The sequence below is a fragment of the Eulemur rufifrons genome, chromosome 20, assembly GCF_041146395.1.
Source record: "Eulemur rufifrons isolate Redbay chromosome 20, OSU_ERuf_1, whole genome shotgun sequence".
Classification (NCBI taxonomy): Eukaryota; Metazoa; Chordata; class Mammalia; order Primates; family Lemuridae; genus Eulemur; species Eulemur rufifrons.
The window spans coordinates 21,618,165-21,644,843 of record NC_091002.1 but is presented as its reverse complement, the minus strand read 5'-3'; the positions used below and the strand labels follow the sequence as shown (position 1 = coordinate 21,644,843).

At 48.0% G+C, this 26,679-nt stretch overlaps 2 protein-coding genes across 4 annotated transcripts in view; one reads left to right on the top strand and one right to left on the bottom strand.

Annotated features, from left to right (window-relative positions):
* Positions 1-6,326: 6,326 nt before the first annotated feature.
* TLDC2 (TBC/LysM-associated domain containing 2) lies at positions 6,327-16,285 on the top strand. 2 transcript variants are annotated; one of them, XM_069496376.1, is made up of 6 exons: positions 6,327-6,359; positions 7,672-7,830; positions 8,502-8,654; positions 9,885-9,980; positions 15,116-15,189; positions 16,150-16,285. In XM_069496376.1, exons 1-6 carry the CDS (start codon positions 6,327-6,329, stop codon positions 16,283-16,285), a joined length of 651 nt encoding a protein of 216 aa, XP_069352477.1. The 2 variants fall into 2 exon arrangements, with proteins under 2 accessions (XP_069352477.1, XP_069352478.1); XM_069496377.1 differs by lacking the exon at positions 9,885-9,980.
* A 3,378-nt stretch (positions 16,286-19,663) lies between these two features.
* The window catches only part of SAMHD1 (SAM and HD domain containing deoxynucleoside triphosphate triphosphohydrolase 1), a 47,555-nt gene continuing 40,539 nt past the window's right edge, over positions 19,664-26,679 (bottom strand). Inside the window, exons 14-16 of one of the 2 annotated variants that reach the window (XM_069496346.1) lie at positions 25,752-25,856; positions 23,653-23,790; positions 19,664-19,988 (exon numbers count right to left, since the gene is read on the bottom strand). In XM_069496346.1, coding sequence (XP_069352447.1) covers positions 19,854-19,988; positions 23,653-23,790; positions 25,752-25,856 — 378 coding nt within the window. In that variant the 3' untranslated portion in view covers positions 19,664-19,853. The remainder of the gene's footprint in view (positions 19,989-23,652; positions 23,791-25,751; positions 25,857-26,679) is intronic. The other variant, XM_069496347.1, reaches the window with a different exon arrangement.

The window sequence follows — 26,679 nt, the reverse complement described above, 5'->3', positions numbered from 1 at the left end:
GCAGAAATCAGCTGTCTCACCAACCCTGCCCAAACTGCATAATAAATATTGTTGCTTTAAGCCACTAAGTTCTGAGGTCATTTGTCATGTAGCAATGGGTAGCTGGAATGCATGACCAAGGTCATAGAGCTTGGAACTGGCAGGGCTGGGATTGATTTGAACCCTGGGCCACCCAATTCCAGAGCCTGTTGTGCTACAAAGTGCCCTGCTCGAGCACATAATGTGTGCTAGACCAAGTTCCACTCAAGAAGGAACGAAGCACTCATGCTTGTAAGAATTATGTACTAGATTGTAAGACATGAAGATGCTGATTACCCAAGTGGAAAGTTTCATTCCACCCATTCAAGCTGCTAAATTGACCAACATGATGAAAACTGAATGGAGGCTAACTCCTGGAAGGCTTCCAAAAGGAGGTGGTTTTTTTTTAAACTAAAGGGTTTTTTTGTTGTTTTCATTATATAAATCATGAAAGAAACAAGTAACTGGCTAAGGGGGAATTAGGGGAATTGGTAGGAAAATCTGCTTTAAAGGGGGTAATCAGGGAGGCCTCTCTAAGGAGTTAGCATTTACACTGAGTTATTCAAAAAGCCAAGGGCAGAGAATTCCAGGCACAAATGTCCTGAAGGACCAACAAGCACAACAGATGTTCTTGCAAGTGAGAAGGTCAATATGGCTGGAACCTGTCGAGTGATGTAAGGAGGAGGTAAAGCTGGAGTGGCCAGCAGGAGCCAGGGCGTGCTGCAGGCAGAGGCTTTGTTTTTCATGCAGTCACAAGCCATGGGAGACTGCAAGCGGCGAGTGATACCATCTAATTGACTTTATTTATTTATTTATTTATATACATACATACAGAGTCTCACTCTGCTGTCCCAGCTAGAGTGCAGTGACACCATCATAGCTCACTGCAACCTCAAACTCCTGAGCTCAAGGGATCCTCCTGCCTCAGCCTCCCCAATAGCTGGGACTACAGGCTCACGCCACCACACCCAGCTAATTTTTCCATTTTTTGTAAAGATGAGGTCTCTTCTCACTCTTGTTCAGGCTGGTCTTGAACTCCTGACCTTAAGCTAACTGATGTTTTAAATAGATCACTCTCGATGCTAGCAAGAATAGATGCTAGATCTATGTATCATCAAAATATCACATGTACCCCAAACTATGTATAATCAATAAAAAATTATATATCAATAAAAGAACTTAAAATATTTTTTATTTTAAAGAAAAGAATCGATGGTAGAAGATGGATTAAGGGGTTACTGAACCAGTTTCTGAGAGATTGTGGTGGCTTGGATGAGAGTGGCAACAGCAGAGGAGAAAAGAAGAGGGTAGGCTTGAGATCTGTTCTGGAGCTTCCAAGAGTCAGATGCCCTTGGTTGGAAATGGGGGAATCACAGAAACGAAGTCAAGTTCAACTCCTGATTTCTGGCTTTAGTTACAGGATGAATGATGGCACCATTTAACAAGACAGGAAAGACAGGCTCGGAGGTGGTCAGAGGGTAGAGAGAACAGGTTTGGAAGGGAAATGAAGAGTTCTTTTTGGACATGCTCAGTTTGAAATGGCTATGAGACATCCAAGTGGAGAACTTAAATAGGCAGTTGACATATGAATGTGGAGCCCAAGGTAGCAGTTGGGTCTAGAGCTATGAAGAGTCACCAGCATTTAGATAATATTTAAATCCATGGGACCAGGTGAGGTACACGGACAGGAGCCATAGGCAGAATAAAAGCTGGTCTAGAACCAGGAAATTAAGAATTCCTGGCTCTAGGCTGGGCACGGTGGCTCACGCCTGTAATCCTAATACTCTGGGGGGCTGAGGCAGGAGGATCGCTTGAGGTCAAGAGTTTAAGATCAGCCTGAGCAAGAACAAGACCCCATCTTTACAAAAAATAGAAAAATTAGCTGGGCGTGGTGGCACACACCTGTAGTCCCAACTACTCAGGAGACCAAGGCAGGAGGATCACTTGAGCCTGGGAGTGTGAGGCTGCTGTGAGCTATGATGCCACCACAGCACTCTAGCCTGGGCAACAGAGTGAGACCCTGTCTCAAAAAAAAAAAAAAAAAAAAAAAATTCCTGGCTCTAGAAAGTGGCTGAAAGAGGAGAAGCCTGCCACAAAAGACAAAGAGGGAGTGGCCAGTGAGGTAGGAGGGAAACCAGGACAAAGTGCTGCGGGGAAGCCCAGGCAGTGAGGAGGGAGGGAAGAGGGACATGTCATACCGCCAAGCTGCAGACGGGCTGGAGGAAGATGAGAGCAGAGAAGTGCCCCTGCATGGGAGGCTGCCAGGGACCTTGACAAGAGCAGGGGTGTTGGGGACAGAAGCCACAGGGAGTGGATTGAGGAGTGAATAGGAGGTAGAGGCAGAGTGTAGGGAGAAAAGAAACAGAGTCGTTTGGGGGGGACAAGATCATGGGGTCAACAGTGGGGGACGAGCAGGAGAGAGAACAGGGACCCCTTCCCCACTGTCCTGGAAGGAAGGCAGAAGAGGCGGGTGAGATGCAGGTAGAGGTGACTGCCGGAGGATGGCTTCTGTTTCCTCCGTAAGGAATGCAGTCAGCGGCTGAGAGCGAGGGAAGGAGAGAGCTCAGACAGTGGCAGTCGGCCCTCCCAGGATGTGTCAGGAGTGTGGGGCCATTTTACACACCCACTTGAGGTTCCCAGGGAAGCCAGTCCGCCTGGTGAACACCACTGGCAGCATTCCCTTCCAGTCGTCTTCTCTTCGACGATTTCAATTTCCCTGCACATCTGAAATCACACTGCATATACAATTTTATATCCCGCTTTTTTCATTTAACGGGATAGCGGAAGCATTTCCCCATGTGTTCATGAACTCCTTGCAGACTTCCCGTTTCACACTTAGAATGAACCCACTGAATGGACGTTCCATGTGTCGGTCACCTCACCTTTTCCCCATTTGCTGGACACTGAAACTGTTTCCTGGAGGTGACCACTGCAGTTCTGAGGGAGGCGGCGTGAGGCCTGGTGGAGAAGGAAGGAAAAGGCCAACTGCACAGCAGAGCTGGGCGTCGGGCGCTCCGGCGCCTAGAATCCCATCATGGAAGCCTCTGGCCTGTTATGTGGCCATTGGTGCTCCTGCCAGATCACAGACTGAGTTTTCCTGGACATGAGGACAAAGAATGGGACAGCAAGACAAACCTCACCAGCTTCTCAAAGTGCCCAGTGTCTCAGGAATTGAGCTGGGGGCGGGGAGGGGTGGCAGGAAGTGTCAGGTGTGTGACCACCCGGCCGTTTACAGCTTAAACACAAATTGCAACAGCCATGTTTGAGGTGGCAACAGGGCCTTCACTTGCCTGTTTTCCCCATAATATAAGTCCTTTTGGCATCCCATGGCTTCTGGAGGGAACATTGCCCCAGGGCAGGGTATCTGGGGACCGAAGTCTTTTCCACCAAGGCCAGCAGGACAGGGTCTCTTTCAGCTGCGTGAAGATGGAGCGAGCCGCCCATGAAATAGCGGGCTCACCCACCCAACAGAGGCTGGGGACCACTTGGTGGGCCTGTTTTCCGGGGACTCCACCCTGGGTGCAGGCCACTTGCTCTGGGGCTGGCTGAAGCCCCTTCTAGCTTTGAGGATCTGTGACTCAACATCACAGCAGTCATTGAGGTCCTACTGTGAGCCAGGGACAGAGAAGTAACCCCACTGATGGAGTGCCTACTATGTGCCAGACGCTGGGCCTCCTGTGCATGACCTCGCCTGATGTCACCACAGGCCAGTGAGGAAAGTGCTTGTCCTATCTGGGAGCAGGGAGCCAGCAGAGGCAGAGCCTCCCAGCTTCCCCTGGGCTTCCCCTGGGGCACAGGTGACAGATGGACAGTCACACGGCGCCTCCCTTTCCCACAGTGTTTGCACAGCACAGATTTTTACCTTAAGAGGAGAATCTTCAATGACCGCGTCAGGCACCAGTATCTGGTATCTGGTAGCTCTGGTGAGAGGCTCCGGGAAAGAGCCAAGAAGCCCAGTATCCCCCACCACTTTGGGCAGTTGGGGGCAGAACTGGGGACCAGAGGGATGACAAGGTCTTGTTTGTGTGTGTTTGTGGGACCGGAGTTTCTGATGTATGATAATCACTGCCAGGCCTTCCCAGCTGGAACCGGAGTGGGCGCAGGGCCAGGGCCTGCCGCCTCCTGGGCAGGTTTAAGAGCCAGGGAGGAGGGCCTGGAGCCAGGGCAGGGGCAGAGGTGCCAGCACCCGCCGGGGGACCAGGGCTCAGCGCTAAAGCTGCTGCGTACAGACCGCCAGGTGGGCTCGGTGGGTTCTGGGCGTGCCCCCCTCTCTGAGGGATCCGGGAGACGCACTAAGGAAACCGCCACTGGACAGGCTGGAGGAGGTCGCCAGGGCCGGGGGCTTGGCAGGGTGAGTACATCTCTCCAAGGTTCCCTCCGACCTTCCCCCACGGAGCTCCTCACCTGCGAGTGACCGAGTGACTGCCTGTTGCAGAGGCGCCCAGGTGGAGGCCGAGTGGCCACCTGTCAGGAATTCAAGCCCCTGGGATCTCTCAAGGAGGCAATGAGCAGGTCATTTATCAGCCCCGCCAACACCTGGTACTGTGTGTTATCTCCCCAAATTGAGGCCAGGAGGAGGGAGGTGGGGCTTAGCATCCTGGCTCTCTGGGCATTATCTTCATTCACTCTTAACAGCAGCCCTATGAGGTAGTTGCTGACGTTTTACAGATGAGGAGACTGAAGCACAGAGATGTTAAGTAACTTGCCCAAGGCCACACAGCAAAGTAAGTGGCAAAACCAGGATTTGAAATCCCTGACTCCAGAACCTGTGTTCTTACCCACTGTGCTATGCTGTCCCGTGTGACTGTGATGAGTCCCTTCCCCTTTCTGAATGGCAGTTTCCTTATCTATAGTTTGAGGGTGTAAGGCTTGACCAGAAAAATATTATCCTGAGGTTCCCTGAAAGTACTGGGACATAGGTCACCTTTTTAATTAATTAATTAATTAATTTTAAGACTAAGTCTCACTCTGTTGCCCAGGCTAGAGTGCAGTGGCACAATCCATAGCTCACTGTCACCTCCAACTCCTGGGCTCAAGGGATCCTCCTCCCTCAGTCTCCCGAGTAGCTGAGACAACAAGCACATGCCACCATGCCTGGCCAGCTTTTTAAATTTTTTATAGAGACAGCATCTTGCCATGTTGCCCAGGCTGGTCTTGAACTCCTGGCTTCAAGTGATCCTCCTGCCTCAGCCTCCCAAAGTGCTGGGATTACAGGTGTGAGCCACCGTGCCCAGTCCAGGGCCAGCTTCAAGCACCTGGGAAACCTTGTTGGAAATACTTATCAGGAACTACGTGTGTGACCTTTGACCCAGCATTGAACTCTTCAAATTTGTCATAAAGGATATAATCAGATTTATGAACAAAGTTCATTACAGCTTCGTTTATAAGTGCAGAAAATTGCATCACATCCAACAGTAGGGGGAATAAATTATGAATATTCTATGATGAAATAATATGCAGCCATTTAAAATCACGTGTTTAAGGGATGCCAAATGTCATTGGAAAATTCTCCTTTGTTGTTAAGTTGAAAACATGCTTTATAAAACTATATATGGCATGAGCCATTTACAATGTGTGTATGTCTGTCTATATGAAATAAATATAAAGGACAGGAAAATTACCCTTGGGGGTTGAGAGTTTATCTCTGTAAGATGGAATTATGAATATTTTTATATTCTTCTTTATTCTTTTCTGGATTCCCCAAATTTTCTACAATAAAAATTACTATTTAATTAGAAAAAAAAAGCTTTTTAAAAAAGATTTGTTTTTTTGGTCTAGGCATATGGTCTCAAGCTTCTGTTCCAATGCACTCATTGCCTTTGGGAGGGACCTGAATTACAGACTGTCAGTCCTGTGAGAGCTTCTGAGATTATCTGGTCCAACATGTTACGTGTTGCATGTGGGGAAACTGAGACCCGGGGGTGCAAATGGGCTTGCCCAAGGTCAGTCCTACAGGGAACCAGAGGCCCCAGACCCCCAGCCTGGGCCTTAGGCATCTGCCCAAAGGCCCACAGCCCCCAGGCCAGGCTGCCAGAGGGAAGGAGAGGGGAGGGAACCACAACCAGAATTTCTTGTGTGTGGCTAACATGCATTAGATGCTAACTGCAGGTGAGGCCTTGAATGCCAAGTTGCTCACAGACCCACCCAGTAGTAGCTCAGCCTGGGAGTGACAGGTGAGCGGGAACAAAGGGCATGGAGCTAGCTGGGTGTGCCCTGGCCTCTCCCTCCCATCTCTAGGCCTCGCCTATCAGCGCTTCCTCCCCTGGCAGGCTGTGGACTCACTGCCCCGGCTGGGACAGGACAGGAGAATGAGGGGCCTCCGCTGGCGTTACACGCGGCTGGTAAGGGGTCGGGGTCCGGCTCAGGCTGTGGGTTAGGTCGGGAAGGAGGGGAAGATGAGATCTCTGGCATGGGGAGGGCCTGGGCTAGGGTTGGACGCAGGCAGGTGACTTGTCCCCTCTCAAGTCCCTCCCTAGCTGGCCTGGGGTTTGGAGCAAGGACCGACTCAGGAACCCAGGACCTTAGCCCCAGGCCCCATGGTCCTGAAACCCTCAAGTGGACAGACCACTGTCTCTGTCCTTTCCTCTTGGGCCTGGGTGCCAGATGGAGTTCTGTCCAGAGCCCATGCAGCTAGGCCCCTCCTTAGGCCTGGGCCTGGGGGACAGAGGAGGGCAGGAGAGGGGCTCCTGTCCCTCTCTCGGCCTCTAGGAGGTCTCTCCGTCCTATAAAAGCCCCCAAGCCACTATGCACAGGCACAATGCACATGTACACACACGCATACGCACACACCTAGACACACACTCTGGTACACAGTGGAAGCTCAGCTGAATGAATGAATGGGAGAATGAATGAATATACCAGCACACATGCCCACTGAGACACATGTACACTTCCGCAATCCCAACTCACAAACACACTGACACTTAAACACACAACTTTATACTCAATACCTTCCCACACTGCCTACACAGCTCTATCTTAAGCCAGCCACAACTCACATGGAAAGACACACAGTTTACATGAACCTACATATACTGTCTCATGTGTGACTACATGCATCATTTTGCTGGCTGACAGGCACGCCTCTGGGCTTCGTTTTCTTCTTTCGTAAAAGGCTGATGATACGACGCACATTCTTCTTAGTATTTTGGGGAAAATTCAAAGAGATCTTACACAGCCAACACTTAATACCGGCCTGGTCAAGTGCGTGCTGTATCAACGTCAGCCCTTATCATTGTCAATATTGTTATTAGTGTCGTTATTTCATGCACAAAGACACACCACTGCAGCTCCCAGGGCTGGGCTGCCACCTGCGCTTCTCCTGTGCTCCCAAGCTTAGAACCTGATCCCTGGCACCCTCCCTAGATCCGGAGCAAACAGGCAGACAGACCGCAGGGTTCACGGCCGCATCTGAGCAGCACGGTGTGCCGGGGTGTGTGCTGGCCCTCAGCCGGCAGGGGCCAGGGAGGAGGCAGGCTGGAGGTTGGGGCAGAGTCCTGTCTGCTGTGGAAATTTCCCAGCTACCGTGGGCTGGGCTGGGGGCTGCAGGGGCCTGGGCAGGGGGTGAGGAGGCGGCCGAGGAGGCTCTCGGGCTCAGGAAATGGTGGAAGCCTCCTGTCCGTCAATCCACCAGGCCTCTTTGTGTCTTCACAGCCCAGCCAGGTGGAGGATGCTCTGTCTGGGGAGGAGGGTGAGGAAGAGGAGGAGGAAGAGGAGGAAGCAGCCCCAGCCCCAGCTCCTGCTGCTGAAGACCCCCCGGAGCCCCAGCTGACAGCAGCCAGCCAGGTTCTGGGCGCCTCAGAGATTAGGCAGGTTCGGGCATTGCCTGTGGCTCACGGAGTTCAGCGCTCAGGGTCCCACCCTCCTGCCCTACACCAGCCGCCCCCGGGGGCTTCAGGGGTCACTCCTGCTCCGTGTCCAGGTCACAGTGTGACCTCGGGCAAACTGTTTCTTCTCTTTGAGCTTTCCCTTCCTTTCTTGTAAATGACCCATGGTCCTAGCACCACCCTCTTCACTGAGCCAGGAGGTTAAGGACATCAAGAAAGAAGCTAATTCTTGTATTCAGCCCTCAGGAACAGAAGCCAAAGCTGACGAGGGCGGGAGGATGGGATGGGGGTGAGGAGGGGCTCAGCATCTCTTCTGTTCTCTGGCCCCTGGGGGCCAGGGTGACCAAGGGTAGAGAGAGCTGTCCTGGGTTCAAATCCTGGCTCTGCCACTTACTCCGCCTGTGGGCTTTGAGCAAGTTGCTCCACCTCCCTGAGCCTCGGTTTCCATATCTGTAAAAGGGGAACAATCACCCCTCTCTCCATAGGGCTATTGCTCATGGGCATGAAAATCCCTAGAGACAGCAAACTGCTCTATAACCTGCAAAGCACCATGCCTGGATGAGTGGTGGCTGTTCAGCCCCAGTCCTCTGGGTCCCCAAGGATGTGGGGGTGGGGGAGGAGGAGGAGTCACTCACTCACCTCCAGCCCTGTCCCCAGCTCAGCTTCCACCTCCCCCCGAGAGTCAGTGGACATCCCTGGAGTCTGGTCTTCTGCACCTCGAGGGACGGCTTCAGCCTGCGGAGCCTGTACCGGCAGATGGAGGGGCGCAGCGGGCCGGCGCTGCTGGTGCTGCGGGACCAGGACGGGCAGGTGAGCTAGGCTGGGCCCCCCCCACCCCAAGGCTCTGGGGGCTCCCGTCCAGGCACCAGTGGGCCCTGCCCCAGGGCAGCCTCAGGGAGAAGGCAGAGGTGACAGACTGAGTCACCTGTAATGGACACTGATGAGGTGTTGAGGCCTTCCCACCCATCCCACTCAGACCCGTTCCTGCATTTATTCATTCAACACATGTATACGAAGCACCGTCTACATGCCAGGTTAGATGTGAAATAGAGACAGTAGGACCAACCCGGAAATGGTTGCATTTACAAGAGGAACCTTGAGACAGCAATGCCTGAAGTCCATCTGCTCTCTCTAATGTTGGAATTTCAGGCAGGCTCTCCACACAGAAGGGAAGTGGGATTGGAAGCTGGTTTCAAATGCTCTTCTTAGGAAAGAATGTACTAGAGCTGGGAGAGAGCTTGGGGTCCTGGAGGACCCCCCACTTGGGCAGGAGCTCCTTCCTCAAAATGCTGATGGAAGGACTTCCCAGCTGAAGGCATGAAGCTCACTCCTTCCAGATGGAGCCCCTTGCGTAGAAGAACGTTGCTGACTGTGAGGAAGTTTCTCCTGATATTTCTCCTAGCTGCCCCCCAGGGATCCATCCTGCCTCTGCCACTTAGCATTGAGTGGAAAGTCACCGTCCACCTGATTATCTCACAAGAGGACAATGGCTAAGGCAATTATGGTTGCTCCATATACTGAAATATTGGGCAGATGAGAAACATGATGTAGAATCAAAGCTGGTAAAAGTCTTAGCTTTTCCTTTTAAAGCAGGGACAAAACAGATGCACCATATAGGCCCTCAGTTTTTGTACAAAATGCGTGCACTGGTATCAGACTGATGCCGAAGGAAATGCACGGAAACATTAAGAGTAGTTATCTTGAGAAGAAAGAAAGGGGGTTTGGGGATGGCTTTATCTTTTTCTTTCTGCTTGCCTATACATTCTGATTTTTCCAGAAGAATTTCTTGTGTAAAATGAGTACATTTAAGAAAAAGTAGGAGGGTCCTGAACATGCAGAGGAGGAAGCCAACAAGAGCTCCTCCTTGCGGAGGGGACAGAAGGGTTCCCACCGATGGAGCATGGAGGCCCCTTCCCCCAGCTCTGCCTCGGCTTCCCAAGCTCCCCTCTAGGATGCGCCTACTTTACCGAGCCTGGAGACGGGGTTGCCGGAGGATTCCCAACTCCCTTCCAGCAGCAAACCGCAAGTTCTGCTTTCCAGACCTTTGGAGCCTTCTCCTCCTCAGCTATCCGACTCAGCAAAGGCTTCTATGGTACCGGCGAGACATTCCTCTTCTCCTTCTCCCCACAGCTGAAGGTGATGTTCCCAACCTTCCATGGGGGGGTGGGGTCTATGGCAGGACAAAGTTCCTGGGGTCCCAGTGGCCCCCAGCTCCACCCTCCATGCTGGGCTGCCAATTGTCCCGCCATCTTTCCACAGGGGGAATGCAGCAGGGCAGTGGTGGTCAGAGCATCCACCTTGGCCTGCCTGTCTTCGTGTAAAATAAATGCTCAGTAGATCTCTGGCCACCACTGACTGGCTGAGAGGGGGCTGTCTTCCCAGGAAGGGGCAGGAAGACAAATGGGTCCAAGTGTAGGTAGATCTAGGGCGTGGTGGTAGCACAATGAAAGCGGACACATCCAGAGGCTTCTTATGAAGTATGGGTGAGGCAGAGCTGAGACGATGAAGGAGGGGGCGCACAAGCTGTCAAACAGTCCCTGCAGTGTGGGGAGAGATGCTTACCAGAGAAAACTAGAGCGGCGGGAGGACAGCTGGGCTGTGTCGGCTGGCGGTTCGGGGTTGCGAGTTTGAGGGCAGCCAGTCACTCTGCCTGTGCTTTCCTCTGAACATTCAGCCCCGCGGCGCAGGCCTGCAGAGGGTGAACGGGAGGGTTCAGCCAGGACCGGGCTTCTGCCAGACTGGTTTAACAGAGGCAGAGAGGGAAAAGGAAGTTGAAGGCAGTGAAAATACAAAGTGGACAACAGAACCTAGACTGGCGAGGAGGGAAGGGGAGCTGGAGGGGGACTGAGGGACACCGAGGCAAAGATGGACTCAGCGGACGAGGGGTCTCCTCGAGGTCAGAGACTTGGAGCAGGGACAGCAGCTGAATGATGTGCTGGGAGACGGGATACGGTAGGCAAAGAGGGGGCCTTTGAAATAGACCGTGGAGGAGCCGCCAGGTGTCCCTGGTAAGGCCAAGTTCCCGGACGTGACCGTGGGCGACAGTGGCTGAAAACCCACTGGGGTGAAGAGGAAAGAAGCTGAGGGGCAGGGGCTGGATGGGGCCACGTGGAGGGTGAAGTTCACCAGGGAGCTGGGCAGGGGTGAGTCAGAGCTCAAGTCTCTGGCGAGTGGTGAGTGGTGACGAGGAGATTGGGGAGGGACAGGCACATCGTGACTGGTATAGTCAGATGGCGCACGGGCTGCCAAGGGCCTGGGGCTTTTGAAGGAGGAAGGAGAATAATAGTCCCAAATGTCTTCCATCCAAAGATTTTCTGCTTCTGGGTTATTTATTGAACAAAACTGAGTGCTACATGCTTAGCATGGAGCATACTACATTTACTACTAATAAAAATAATAGCAGCCAGGCCGGGCATGGTGGCTCATGCCGGTAATCCTAGCACTCTGGGAGGCCGAGGTGGGAGGATCACTTGAGGCCAGGGGTTCAAGACCAGCCTGAGAAAAAGTGAGACCCTGTCTCTACGAAAACTAGAAAACATTAGCTGAACATGGTGGCGCACACCTGTAGTCTCAGCTACTCAGGAGGCTGAGGCAGGAGGATCGCTTGAGCCCAGGAATTGAGGTTGCAATGAGCTATGATGACGCCACGGCACTCTAGCCCGAGTGACAGAGCTAGACTCTGTCTAAAAAAAGAAAAAGAAAGAAAGAAAGAATAATAATATCAGCTAACAGGTACCAGCGTACTGCCTGCCAGGTGCTGTTCTTGGACTTTCACAAACTGGTGCATTTAGTCATCACAATAATCCTATGAGGTACATGCTCTTATCATCCGCATCTTACAGACGGGGAAACCAAGGCACCTGGTCTCACGACAAGGTCACAAGGAGCCACGGACTGCCTTGCTAAAGGCAAAGCACACCCTGTCTGTTGCACTGCCTCCCCCACCCGGAACACCTCCGTCCACCTTCCCAGGGAACAGGAGAGGGGTCAGTTATGCTGACTCAATGCTGGACACCAGTTATCACCACTTGCCTTCCTGCATTCCCATACCAGAATTCTAATGTTCTAGAATGTTCCTCCCACCACACTGACAACTCCTTGTCAGCATCTTCCACTGGTTCCTCCTCATCTCCCCAAACTTTTAATGTCAGAGCTCAGGTTTTAGTCCTTGTCTCTTCTCTAACTACCCTCATTTGTGGTCTTGTTCCTTCTCAGAGCTTCTCATGCCGCACATATGCCAAAGGCCCCTTTCCTGGACTCCAACTCACATACATCCAGTGACTACCTGGAATCCCCACTTGGCTCTCAAACATGGCATTTCCAGCCTAGCACGTCCAAAACTGAGCTCCCGTCTTTCCTCCACAAAACCCACTCCTCCTGCTGTCTCCCCCATCAAAGTAACTGGCGTCTCCACCTTTCCTGCTGCTGAGACCAAAAATCTTGGGTCTTCTTTAACTCTTCTCTTTCTCTCACAGCCCCACACCCGAGCTGTTGCGAATCCTGTCTTCTGTCCGTGTCCAGAATCCGCCACTTCCCTGTCCTTCGCTGCCATCCTGGTTCAAGCCACCATCATTACTTGTGCACGTTCCTGCTCTGGCCTTCTAAAGCTGCAGTCCCCAACTCCCGGGCTTCGGACCAGTACTGGTCTGTGGCCTGCTAGGGACTGGGCTGCAGAGCTCTGCTGTCCCCCCAACCCCCGTCCAAGGAAAAATTGTCTTCCACAAAACTTAGGAACTGGCGGGCCGCACAGCAGGAGGTGAGCAGCCCGCAAGCGAGGCGAAACTTCATCTGTATTTACAGCCGCTCCCCATTGCTCGCATCACCGCCTGAGCTCCGCCTTACCCCCCCCCCACCCCCCAGCCATGGAAAAATTGTCTTCCATGAAACCAGTCCCTGGTGACAAAAAGGTTGGGGACTGCTGTCCTAAAGGGTCTCCCTGCTTCCACCTTCCATCAGCGCAGTAGCTGGAGTGATCCTTTTGAGAGGTAAGTCAGAGCATGTCGCTCCTCGGCTTCCTTTCTCACTGGGAGAAAAGCCGAAGTCCATACAATGACCTACAAGTCCCTACACCTTCTGGCCGCTTTCTGATGTCGTCTTCTTGCTACTTTTCTTTTCTCTCACTTTCCTCCAACCACACTGGCCTCTGAGTAGTCCTCAAGCATGCAGGGCTGCTCCTGCCTCGGGCCTTTGCACATGCTGTTCTGCCTGGAATGCTCTTCCACTGGGTCTCTGCGTGGCTCAGTTCTCACCTCCATCTCTGTTCTAATGTCACCATCTCAGTGACGCCTTCCCTGACGACCTGATCTAAAATGACAACACCCATCCCCTGGAAACCCTTATTGTGCTTTTCCACATCACTCCTCTCCTGTGAGGCAAAGATCTTTGTCTATTGTGTTCACCATTCTACCCAGTGCCTAAAAACAGTGTCTAGTGCATAAATGTTAAAAAAGAAAAATAAACTGTTGAATGAAATGAATGACGTTTTCAGGGGATTGCTATCTGCTTTTCTACCCTGTTACTATGGAATCCCGTCTTTTTAAAAACCAGTTAATTCTTGTCTATCTTTGGTCTCTGGCACTTCTTGAATTCTTCGTGAATTCCCAGTGGTTCCTTGATCGTGATTCCAAGCAGCACCATGAACTTGGTCTTAATTTCTTCCATAGCAATGTTTTATCTTACTTCTTCAAGTCTGAAGGTCACATCCTTGAAGAAAGTAGAGGAGGAGCGGAATGCTCTGTCTTCTTGTGGTCACTTGTTAATATTATCTCATCCCTCCTGAGTTCAGGACTTACCTTTTATTAGTCCATTTTCTTGCTAAAAACTCTTTGGTTGCTCACAGCATTTCTGGCAACTAATTAAGGCAATAATATGCTATCCTTTTGTGGCCCTTTAAAAATCCTTTTATTGCCCAATTTGACTCTTGGATAATTTAGTCATTCATCAGACATCTATACCATGTACCAGGGATAAAGCCAGGAATCAAGACAGGCCACGCGGAACTAACCTGTTAGTGGGGCAGACCGTGGCACATCGACACAGGAACAGAACATCTCAAAGAGTGGTAAACGCTGCGGGAAATAAAACAGGGTCTGGGATGAAGGGCTATTTTAGATAGGGACGTCCAGGACATTTCTCTGCGATGACATTTGGGCTGAAAGATGAGAAGCGGGTCCTTTGAGGATCTGGGGGAAGAGCATTCTGGGCAGAGGGATCAGCAAATGTGAAGGTCCTAAGCAGGAGTGAGCTTTGGGTGTTCCAGGGACAGAAAAACCACTGTCGCTGACATGCAGTCAATAAGGGGCAGAGGAGATCAGAGAAAAAATCAGGCATCAGAGCAGATCATGCTTTCGGCCATAGTAGGGAGTTGACTTTTATCCCAATTGCACTGAGAATCCATTGGAAGGCTTTGGGCAGAGGAATGACAATATCTGATTTAGATTTTTTTTTTTTTTTTGAGACAGGGTCTTTCTCTGTCACCTGGGCTAGAGTGCAGTGGGGTCGTCATAGCTCACTACAATCTCAAACTTCCAGGCTCAAGTGATCCTACCACCTCAATCTCCGAAGTAGCTGGGACTGCAGGCACACAGGGTCTCACTATGTTGTCCAGGCTGGTCTCAAACTCCTGGCCTCAAGCAATCCTCCTGCCTTGGCCTCCCAAAGTGCTAGGGTTACAGGCATGAGCCACTGCACTCAGCCTGGTTGGTATTTTGAACAAAACAGTTGTAGTGTGGCGATGAGTATGGGCAGCAGACAGGGGAAGCGGGGAGACCACTTGGGAGGCTCTGATCCAGGCAAGGGGTGAATGTGGCCTGAACTGGGTGGGCAAGAGTGGAGATGGACAGGGCAGAGATGGTGGCAGCCAGGGCACACCCCCAGAGCCGCAGGACTTGCTGAGGAACTGGCTGTGAGGCAATGCCGGTTGCCTCCAGTGAGAGACAATGATGAATTAGTTGACGGCAGTATCAGTCCAAGCTCCTGACCTGGACTGCTCCCCTCCTCTCCAATTCTGGGAGCAGGAAGCCTCAGAGGTTTTTGTTCTATTCCTAGAACGAAGTGACTTCTAGGCTGTGGGAACTCAAACTGGAGGGCATAAGGTGGTGTACGCCAAGGAGACTGACTAGTGAAAGACACCCCAAGAGCCCTGAGCATCTCCTGCAGCACGGCTGGGGCCCGGCTGCCATTCCCTCCACGACACTGCCACCCAGTGGTGTGGAGTCAAACTGCAAGGGCAGGACTCACCCAGTAACCTGAGCCTTTCCCTACCGCCCCAGGTCTTTAAGTGGACAGGAAGCAACTCTTTCTTTGTGAAAGGAGACTTGGATTCACTGATGATGGGCAGTGGCAGGTGCGTGTCTCTGTCCTCCCAAGTCTTGGTGGTGGTGGTGGTGGGGGGGGGTCTGTGTTCTGGTCCGTGTCTCCTGGCTGAGCTGCTGGGCTCGGCTGCCCCAGACAAAAGAGAGGCTGGTGGTTAACTTTGAGGCCCTTCCCTTCATTGCCTAGCCCTCCAGCCCACCCCTCAATGCCAATATTGAGGAAGGATGCATGGACGCTCCCACCCAAGAGCTTAGTCTGAATTTATGTAACTTTGGGAATGGCATTCCACATGGTTAGATGAGGCCAAGAGTCAAGAGAGGGGCATGCCTCAATTTGCCAGTCAGTCCAGTAATCCTAGGGGACATAAGTCACCGGAGGAGCCTGTGTGAGTGAGCCAGGGGGTGGAGTGGGATAGGAAAGAAAAGGTTGTTCTCACCCTGGTGTGACCTTCGGATTCAGGGGGAGTAAATCTTACCCTGAGGGCGAAGATGAAAGCATCGCTTGATTAGTACCAGGCAAATTCTTCGCTCTCCCAACCGCCTGAAAAGCCTCCATTGAGGGGCAGCTTGGCACAGAACACACCAGCTATTGCTGATTTGCAGTAATTCACTTCCTGGCTCCAGCCTCGGTTTTCTGTCAAATGGGGGGATTAGAATGGATGCTCTCTGAAGAACTCTGGGCTCTCAGAATTCATACTCCTTTGTTAAGCACTGCCATCTTAAAAATGTTCCAAGTGTTCTAAAACAGGCTTGTGGTAACGGTTGCACACTGTATTTATTAAAATCACTGTTTTAAAAAAAATGCTCTAAATGCCATGGGGACCAATGTGCTGAGTCTCTAACAATTCAGGATAAATGGCTTTAAGGGGAGATGTAACACAGGCAAAACTGGGCTGCTGTCACGGTGTGGTTAAGAGCTAACAACAGGGGTAGACCCTGAAGGTTTCAACATGCAGGAGGGAGCCACTCCAAGATTTTCCTCTTCTCTTTAGTGGCCAGTTTGGGCTGTGGTTGGACGGAGACTTGTACCACGGAGGAAGCTACCCTTGTGCAACCTTCAACAACGAGGTGCTGGCCCGGCAGGAGCAGTTCTGCATCAAGGAGCTGGAGGCCTGGGTTCTGAGCTGATGCCCTGCGGGGGCAGCCTCCTGTGGCAACAGGCACTCAGCCCGCCCGTGGGCGCCGTCCAGGCCTTCCTCACACAGGGCTGCCATGCTGCTGGAAACACGGATGGTAAAGCGCCCTGGTGTTGGCTGTGGCCACTGGCCATCCTCCTTGTGGCCTGGGGACCCAAGGCAGGGATGGGGCAGGCACTGCTTTCTTGCAGACGTGACTCTGAAGGAGTGAAAGATGCTTACACCTTACCCACGCGGCACAAAGTCTCTCATGAAAACGATCTCTGTAGAAGTTCTGCAGCTTACACATGTTTATCGTAGAAAACCAGAAGACATAAAAAAGATTTCATAATCGCCTACAATTCAACCCCCCCAACACTTAATATTTTCATGTATATCCTTCCCAAAAATTTTCCATGGAAATTGTACATATATATTCTCTTACAAAAAGGGGATTGTAATCTGTTTGCGTGGAAATTATTTTAACTTAAAGAATATTGTCAAACTTCAGAAACCTAGGCTCAACCAGTGAAACTAATAAAGACTCTAGTAGCATGGTTCCTTCTCCTGCCCTGTTGGCTATTCAAGAACCCTGATGGCTTTTTGTCTGCCATTAGTGTCCCAGCTGCTTGTAAATCTATTTCATGAGGAAGATATGAACAGCAAATGAATAATACGCACATTTGGACAAAGAAGTTGAAACCTTTGCAGGCAGGAACCTCAGGGAGGCTAAAAAGAGAGGAAAGTACAACAGGGACTCGGAGAACTAAGAAAAACCCATGTCCCTTCCCATGCTAGTGCCTGTCTGCTGCCAGAAGGAAAAGATTCTTTACTAAGCTGTTACTTGTCAGCTGATGAATGAGGAAAACTAAATATCATGGAGCCTGTTAAATACCCCTCCCCTTCTCATAGGCCCAACATAGTGTTGAGGTACTAAGAGACGGGGGATTCCTATACGAAACGCATTTCCTTTGCACAGAAGGGTCAAAACTGGGCAGCAACAGTGTGAGGAAGCGATTAAGGAACACACCTGTGGTTTCAAGGTGGAGACATTCACCAGGCTTTATTGCAGCTGCTTCTCTCACCCAACTGAAGTAACCAGTCATTTTAACTTGCAGTTCTATTAACATTCTCAAGGTGACAATGTTCAGCAACTCTCCAGAGGCTAAGCTGTTAAAATTTCCATTTTTATACAAACAGTGAAGATGTTTCTTAAGAAAAATTTAACCTTGTAAATGGCACATGGTTCTCATAATTACAACAGTTGCAGAAACACAAAGCGTAGCTGCCTTATATGTAACAGAGAAGCAAACACAATAGAGTCAAGTTATTTATCAGGTAGCACAATGATACAATATTAGGACTATATAATTCCAGAGTAAACCACAATGATTTAGAGGTAAAATAATCTTAGCAGAAGAATGTTACATTCTTGACCTTACGTCTGGGCACACAATGTCTGAGACCCAGTTTTCTCCCCTGAATGTTCTGGAGGCACCCAGGCTAAGTATGACCTAGTACCACAGTTGACCTCACTTGTGCGTTATGAGTCCACATGTGAACACATCCCCACACGTACAGCATCGTGGTGGGAGTGAGCGAATGGTTTTAACTATTCTCCCATGGATTATAGTCAATCCTTATTACCTACTGATGGACGGATGGGTGGACGGAGGTGATAATACAGGATGGCAGACATTGCAAATACGCTTTAGCCTAGTGTGGATGGAACAGAACCTGGTTATACAGTGGAAAGTGACAAAACTTCTAAGATTGCTGGGTAATCTGCCAGACTGAGTCCCCCCTTCTTGCTCTGGCTGCCACCTCACTCCCAGTCTGCCAGGGGGCTGCCGTCAAGGGAGTGCCAGAGCATAGACATTAGGGCTCGTGGCTTCCTTCCCCACTGGCCTGCATCTTCACACCCTCTGGTTACCACCAGCCTTGGCTCCACCTGCAGACTTTGTTCCTGGTGAACTGCTGTAGAACTGGGAATGGGGGTGGTGGTGCTATGGGCACAGGAATACTGCTCAACCACGGTGGAGCCCACTCCACTGCTGGGAAAATAGTTGCATAGGGGAACCTGGAATCTGCTGGGTAGTCACCAGTCTCAGCACAGGCAGTGTGGTCTTTGCTCTAAAAGCTGTAAAATTGCACTGAACCAACAAAAACAAAGTCTTAGCTCTGAGTAGTTCTGAGGACGGTTCCTGTGATGATTTCTGACCAGCTCACCAGGGAGACTGGGAGAGCAGGTCAGAGGACAGGCCTTCTCCAGGCTGGGCAGTGGGAAAGCCCTGGGGACTAGGGCAGTGAGTACTAAGGAGGGAAAGAAACTGCTCAGGTCTGAAGCTGCAACTGGCTCAGAAAACAGCCTGGTTTAAGGGATTCCTCTGCCACTGGGGGCAGGGATCTCCCAAAAGGTGGTTTGATGATCCACTTAAGAGGAGGCCGGAGGCCAGAGACCAGGCCGGGCATGGTGGCTTATGATTGTAACCCCAGCACTTTGGGAGGCCAAGGCAGGAGGACTGCTTGAGGCCAGGAGTTTGAGACCAGCCTGGGTAACATAGTGAGACCTCATCTCTACAAAAAATTTAAAAATTAGCCAGGTGTGGTGGTGTGTGCCTGTAGTCCCAGCTACTTGGGAGACTGAGGTGGGAAGATTGCTTGAGCACAGGAGTTCAAGGCTGCAGTGAGCTCCGATCACCACACTGTAGTCCAGCCTGGGCAACAGAGCGAGGTCTTGTCTCTAAAAATATAAATAAATAAAAACTTTTCTTAAAAATTAAAAAAAAAAAAAAAAAAAAAAGAGAGAGGCCACAGTCCTCAGACTGTCCCAAAAACTTAATCAGAGCTCTCACCAAAGTATTGGAGCCCATTCCTGGCCTTTATCTCCTGCTATTTACCCCAACCTGGCAGCTTACAGGGGGTTAGGAGGGTGAGGAGAAGTGTTTTTCATTTATTTATATTAAATATTTAGATCACTTGAGGATATCTTCAAATTTGGGGTGATGGGTACCTCCTTAGGGGGCTAGGATTTTGTGTTTTGTTTTTTAACCATGTTTATCCATGACAATCCCAACTTCTAATTTGTCTCATTTCTAAATTAAAAAAAACAAAAAAGAACAATCATCTGTCATAAAAGTTCAGAGTGAGCTGGGTGTGGTGGTGGCACCTGTAGTCCCAGCTACTCCAGAGGTTGAGACAGGAGGATGGCTTGAGCCCAGGAGTTCCAATTCAGTCTGGGTAAAACAGCAAGATCCTGTCTCTTAAAAAAAAAAACAAAACCATAAAACCAAGAGTTTAGAGTAGATAAAAAGAGTTCTTATTGTAAGAAAATAGACTATTAAGGGAGAAAGGCTTTAGTTAATATTAAAAATAGGCAAGGTAATAGTTTTCATAGCATGTACAGCAAGATTTGCCTAATACCTTTATGTCTGAGTAAAAATTACTTAGCTACAGCATGTGTATACATTCAAAATATAAAAAATCACTAGTTGTCATTTAATTCGTGGAACTCTATGATGGAAGTCCCTAAATTAATTGTGTTAGGGGAGGGCTTTTTTAAATCAACCGATTGCACACATTTACACTGAACCATCCTTAAAAAGCTGGACTCTGGCTTTGAATGCTTCTCCGGGACGAGCTGGATTTGGGGCTGAAAGCAAGGCATTCCACTCCCGCTTTCGAGGCGTTATAAGTGGAGCTACAACATCGCCATCCTATTAAGAACAGAGAGAAAAACAGGAAACAGAGAAAACCCAGTTTTCATCATTTTATTTTTGACTGAAAGTCTCTGGTACACATATCTTTGTCTTGCATATAGATAGCTTCTAGGTATACTTACTCTTGGGAAACTCCAAATCATATACGCCCCGTGCTTCAGTCAAGTTAGAAACACCAGCGTCCTAAGCAGTTAAGAGCCTTCATAAAAACCCCCCAGACATCTTCTTTTCACAGATGACTGGGAACAGCACACTACTGCTCAGTTTAGTGACCTCCTCCTTCACACGCGTCCACGGAACACAAACTCTCCCGTTTTCCCAGGAGAAAGATGGGCTGCACTCAACCCCAGCTCCTCTCTTGCCTGGTCCCCGCGATAAATGGCCCAGGTCTATAAGATGGCAAACAAAAGGGGGAAGGAGAGTATGTACCTGCAGAACTTGAATTTTTCTCTGCAATGAAAGCTGTAACTTTGACCCCATCAGCATATGCTCCAGCCAAATGAGCTCCTTCACCCAAAATGAGGGACAGACTAAAGGAGAGGTGAAAATATGACCTTTGAAAGCAGAGATGTAAGAAGCGAGGCCCTCTAACACCTGACTCTACGCCAAATCGTTCTTGAACTTGTGGATAGACTCTCTTCGGTGATGTGAGGCATAGGGTCTTTGAGAGCCTCTATTGTACTAGGAACACAATGTTGGTGTTAGGATATTGTGCTCCTCATTTACCTATTTGCTCTCAGACTCATTCTTCATCCTTCCCCAGCTCTATTCTGTTTCAAGGAGCTGCTCCTACAAACTACATTTCCCAGCTCCCATGCCTATTGGCTTCCAGTGGGGTTTGGCCAATGGGAGAGGAGAGAAGGGTAGAGAAGCCAGGTTATTTCTCTCCCTCCAGCCTCTGGCCATGACGCTTCAGTGGTTCTAGCTTCTGCAGGTGGCCCCAGCTCCTTGACTAGAGGTGGGAACAGCTTTCTGCTGTTGTCTCACTGTCCTCTGTGCTCACTTAGCTCTGCAAAAACTTTTGTATCTCATCCCCCATGTTAAATTACTTCTGCTGAACTACGCCGGATATGACTTAATGGAACTATTAAAAGCAGCCATTTGATTGCCATGATAGTCATATTTGAAGACTTGTCTATCTCAAAGTCAGCAGTATTTGTCTTCAAACACATCTCTATTTCTACCCAACTTTCTTATTTCTACCCATTCTAATTGCAACTCCAGTGAATTTTATAAATATAAACTTAACTATGTCACTTTCCTGCTTAAAACCCTTCAGTGGCTCCCACTGCTCTTGGCTTACAGGACTCTGCATAAAGCCCCAGAGCCCTCACGCTCTGGGGCTTTATGCACGTTCCTTCCCGAAATGCACCATGTTCCCTCTCATCTTCTGACCCACCCTGTGGTGCCTCTGCCTCACACCTCCCCGCTGCCAGCCCTTTACCCAGCCAACTCCTGCTCACTCAACCCTCAGTCTCAGCTCATAAGCCTTTCTTTAAATAAGCCTTCTTGACCAGCCAAGTCTGGTTAAATCCTCATTTTTGCTCCTCTAAGACTCTGTACCCACTCCATAGGGCCTGGCAAAAATACTCACTGGATGAGTGAATGTACTAGACTTAAATTATCACTGCATGGCTGAACTGTCTCTGCTTCCAGCCTCTCCACATTGCAATCTACCTGCTGCTAGAGTTTTCACTGGTTTAGTTTCTTTAGTTCCTTAGGTACCTCCAGTACCTCAGACAGACATATAGTTGGCCCTCCGTGTCCCTAGGTTCCACATCAGTGGATTCAACCAACCGCAGATTGAAAAATTAGGAAAAATAAAAAGGATAGTTGTGTCTGTACTGAACATGTACAGACTTTTTTCATTATTCCCTAAATGATGCAGTATGACAACTATTTACATAGCATTTTCATTGTATTGGGCATTATAAGTAATCTAGAGATGATTTAAAGTATACAGGAGGATCTGCATATGTTATATGCAAATACTACACCACTTTATATAAGGGACTTGAGTATCTGTGGGGGGTCCTGGAACCGATCCCCCACGGACACCAAGGGATGACTGTATTTCCTTATGCCCGTGGGTCTCACTCTAGTTGGAGACAGCAAATCCACAGGTAAATCATTACAGTAGCATGGTGAGTCTCAAGATTCCCTTCTCACTGTACATAGGAAAAAATCTTTCTCTTAGCCAATTATGCACGGTTTTGAATAAGCTAGTCCACTCTTTCCCATTTAACCCCTCACCACTCAAGAATACGAATTTTCTTTTCTATTTTTTTTTTTTTTTTGAGACAGAGTCTCGCTCTGTTGCCCAGGCTAGAGTGCCATGGTGTCAGCTTAGTTCACAGCAACCTCAAACTCCTGGGCTTAAGCAGTCCTCCTGCCTCAGCTTCCTGAGTAGCTGGGACTACAGGCATGCGCCACCATTCCTGGCTAATTTTTTTCTATATATATATTTTTTAGCTGTCCAGATCATTTCTTTCTATTTTTTTTTTTTTTTAGTAGAGACGGGGTCTTGCTCTTGCTCAGGCTGGTCTCGAACTCCTCACCTCGAGTGACCCTCCTGCCTCGGCCTCCCAGAGTGCTAGGATTATAGGCATGAGCCACCACGCCCGGCCAATAATAAGAATTTTCTACTCTGGTCAGACAGGTCTCCTCATGGCCCCCTCATCTTGTTTCAGTTTCATACCTTGGTTTCTGCTGCTCCTATGGCCAAATATGCCCCTCATTCTCCCTGCTGCTCACCCAAACACAAGCCCACCTCCTGGACCTAGCAGGTCCTCCGCCTCCAAGGCTTCTCCCAAGCCCTCGCAACTCTGAATCCGAACTTATCCGCATCATGCCTCTGGCACTTGATAAAACACCAGCTTCCTGAGCTACTCTTTCATGTCTGACCCTTCACTTTGTTCCCTGCAGCACCTGACACACGGGTAAAAAAACCGACTATGGTGTCGTGAGGGAGAGTTCTAGACTAGGCAGTAGAGCGCTGTTTCCCACCTGTCTGCCAGTTATATTCATCCACTCTGTCAACAAATACCGACTGGCCACCTTCTCTGCCAGGCACCTACTGTGTGTGGGTTATTGAGAGACAGTTTGAACAACATTCTCTACAGGGCTGGTGACTGTGGCTTAGCTCCTCTTCCCTCCACGCTCATTCTAGAGAATTTAAATAGTTTACTAATATACCAAAGTAACCAGGTTTGGAAACACTGAGTTTGAAATTAGAAGTTAAAAAACTTATTATCAATTGTATGTTATACAAATTAACCACCCAGCTTTGGTAACCCCTGAAAGATGGGGACACTACGACTCATCTCCTGCGGTCACTGGGAGGACTGGATGAGACAACTGGTGAGAATATTATTAACATAAAGCATTATTCACATGCTCACCATTTTAATCTTTTATTATTAAGACAATAATAATAAACAGAGTATCTACTCCCAACTTGTGTAGGAAGAAATCACTGGTTGACACAGATTCAGACATTTTAAAAGGAAAGAAAATGAAAGACTTTATTTTCAAAACCATAACCAAATGACTATAATTTAATTTTTTTATAATTTAAATTTCAGCAGGTAGAAGAGTTTCCTTTTGGTTTTCATTTAAAAACAAAAAATTGTACAAAGTTTGTGAATAATAGACAACCTACCTGTGGCTTGGTGAAGTTTTTGTTTATGCACCACTGAACAAAATGTTGTTGTGCAGCATACAAACTCTTCTCATCCGTCTTCTTACAATACACTCGAATCAGCTGCTCTGCAAATTTCTCTGGCAGAAGCTGTGAAACCTTTTTTAAAATGAAAAGATCTCACCTTGAATTCACACATTAGATATCAGCTATTCCCTAGGATCCCAAGTACCACTTTTTTATTTATTTCTTTTATTTGTTCCCAGTAGAGATTGTTCCATTGCAACAAGTACCCCTTTTGATGGTATATTAAAAGCACCACGTTGCTTTACTATTTTATCCCAATTATAATCCAAAGAAAAAAATTTAAGGTAATTATCACATTGCAAAGCGTCTCACAATTTTACGTCTGTTAGATTCAGAAGGTGGGATTGTATTTGGGTGAGTAGCAGTCTTAATAAAAGACTAAAGGTTTATATTACATAATTATATGTAGACTACAGATTCTCATAAAGAAGATATGTAAATAAGCACGTTTAACTTACTTGATTTCAACCATATATTAGGTTATTAAGTATGGAATGTCTGATTTCCGTAAGCACTAAGTTTGACAGTTGATATCTCTGACATTTCACTTTGACACATCTTGGTTTTTTTTTTTTTTTTTTTTTTTTTTTTTAATTGTGGAGGTACATCCTTATCTTTTCAAATGCACATTTTGGCTTGTGATTATCTTTCAAATTTTTTTTTAGAGCAATATTTGTGAAACCACAGGTAAGTCAAAAATTCATGTTATTTTTGAATATGAGTTCTGCCGTGGAACCAATACAGTACAGACAGCTCAAAATACCAACGAGGTGTTTGGGAAAGGTGTAGCTAATGAATGCATAGTACATTGATGGTTTGAAAAGTACCATTCTGGTGATTTTAATCTTGAAAAGGAGCCATGCGGGCAACCTGAGACCAAGGTGGATAATGATGAGCTGAAAGCTACAGTGGAAGCAAATGCATCTCAACCTACATTTGAGTTAGCAGCAAAGTTTGACAGTTATTCCAACAATATTGGATCATTTAAAACAAATGGGCAAGGTAAAGAAGCTGGATAGATGGGTATCACATGAATTAAGCATCAAAAGAGAAATCATCTCAAAGCTTGCCTTGCTTTGCTGTCACAACATTAAAGTGAACCATTTCTACACTGTATTATGTGTGATGAAAAATGGATTCTTTTTGACAATTGCAAGCGTTCGGCACAATGGTTGGATAAAGATGAAGTGCCAAAACACATTCTAAAACCGAATATTCATCAAAAAAAGCTAATGGTGTCTGTTTGGTGGTCCAGTGCTGGTATTATTCCCTACAGATTCATGAAATCTGGTCAATCCATTACAACGGATGTCTACTAAAACGAGTTGGATGAAATGATGATGACGTTTGCAATTAAGCCGCTAAGATTGGTCAATAGAGACAGGCCAATCCTCTTGCAAGACTACATGTTGCAAAAAACAAAGCTGCTCAAACTACAGAAGCTGGACTTGGAAACTCTCTGTGATCCACCATATTCACCAGACCTTGCACAAACTGACTACCACTTCTTCCAGGCTTTGGATCACTTGTTGCAAGGAAAAATATTCAATTCTCAACAAGCTGTGGAAAATGCCTTTCATGATTTCATCACCACTCACTCTCTAAAGTCTGCGTCACTGCTGGCATAAGCAAGCTACCATTAAGATGGCAAAACTGTGTTGATAGTTTAGGCGCATACTTTGATTAATTGTACTGCTTCTTGTTTGAGATATAATAAACTAAACTTTTGATTCAAAATCAGACTTTTCATATTTAATGCCCTAATAGTAGCCCCCCACACACACACCAGATTTGTAACCTGGCCTCTAAACCAAAAACTGTGCTTTCGTTGACATTTAGCAAACAGAAAAAACTGGCTGTTAAGATAGTCTAGTCTATAAAAAATCAGATATACCTGAATTTTAAAGATATGGTGTTTTTTTTACTGTACACACTGACTTTAAAACCTAATCTGCATAGAAAATGCAAATTTACTATAGATAAAGACTTACCAATTGCCACTATTAGTATATTTGTTTTGCCTAAGTAGTTACCTGATTTTTAGCAATTGTGATTGCTTTGCTGGGGTCACTCTTACAATAGAAGCGAACATGATCAATTGGATTTTTGTCTTCCATTCCATAATCCATGTTGATAACCTTAATAAAAGCAATAAGTAAGTAATCACATAACAATCGTGAGAATTGAACTCACAGTTGTAAGGGCATCACAAGAAATGGAACAGAGCCCTCTGGAGGTTCAGAGGGAAGAACACTGGTAAGGTGGCTCATAGGGATAAAAATAACTCTGGTGCATGACCATCCGTAGGGCTTTGGCTTTGAAATCTGGGGGGAGATGGAAATGTATTTATGTTTCAACCTAAGTATGGTGTAAAGTTGACACCTGCTATGTGATAGACACTAGAGGTACAATTAGGACATTTTTAATACAATCCCAGCCCCCACAGACCATATGGCCTAGACTGAGGTTGAACAAATAATTATAAAAGTAACTATTTAACCACATTTGTTGTAAGAGTTACCAAGAAAAAGCAAAGCGTGCTTTGAAACTTTCTAGTAGCCTGGGGTGCCAGGGGAATGACTGGCAATGCTTTCCTGGAAAAGTGACTTTACTAAGTGAGCAGGAATTAAACAGGCTTAGGTAGGAAGGAAAAGAACTCTAGGCAGAAGAAACAGCTCTCAGGCAGAGAGGGCTTAAACTGACTGCTGTATTTAGCAACACTGAATTAGTGGTCTTAGAGAGGATAGTTTTAGTATAGTGATGGCAACAACAAAGAAGGTTCAGCAGAAAATGAGAAATTCTTAGAGGAGGCAAGCTGTTAAAGGATACAAAATTACAGCTAGATAGGAGTAAGTTCCAGTGTTCTATAATACGGTAGGAGACTATAGTTAACAGTAATATATTACACAGTTTTAAATACCTAGAAGGAGGATATTGAATGTTCCCATCACAAAGAAAAGA

Bases quoted from the DNA above. Each gene is read 5' to 3' on its own strand.
- TLDC2 (XM_069496376.1), top strand. From the start codon at position 6,327: ATGAGGGGCCTCCGCTGGCGTTACACGCGGCTG. The intron at 6,360-7,671 runs GTAAGGGGTCGG...GTGTCTTCACAG, and splicing joins GCTGGCGTTACACGCGGCTG to CCCAGCCAGGTGGAGGATGC. The intron at 9,981-15,115 runs GTGATGTTCCCA...CTACCGCCCCAG, and splicing joins CCTTCTCCCCACAGCTGAAG to GTCTTTAAGTGGACAGGAAG.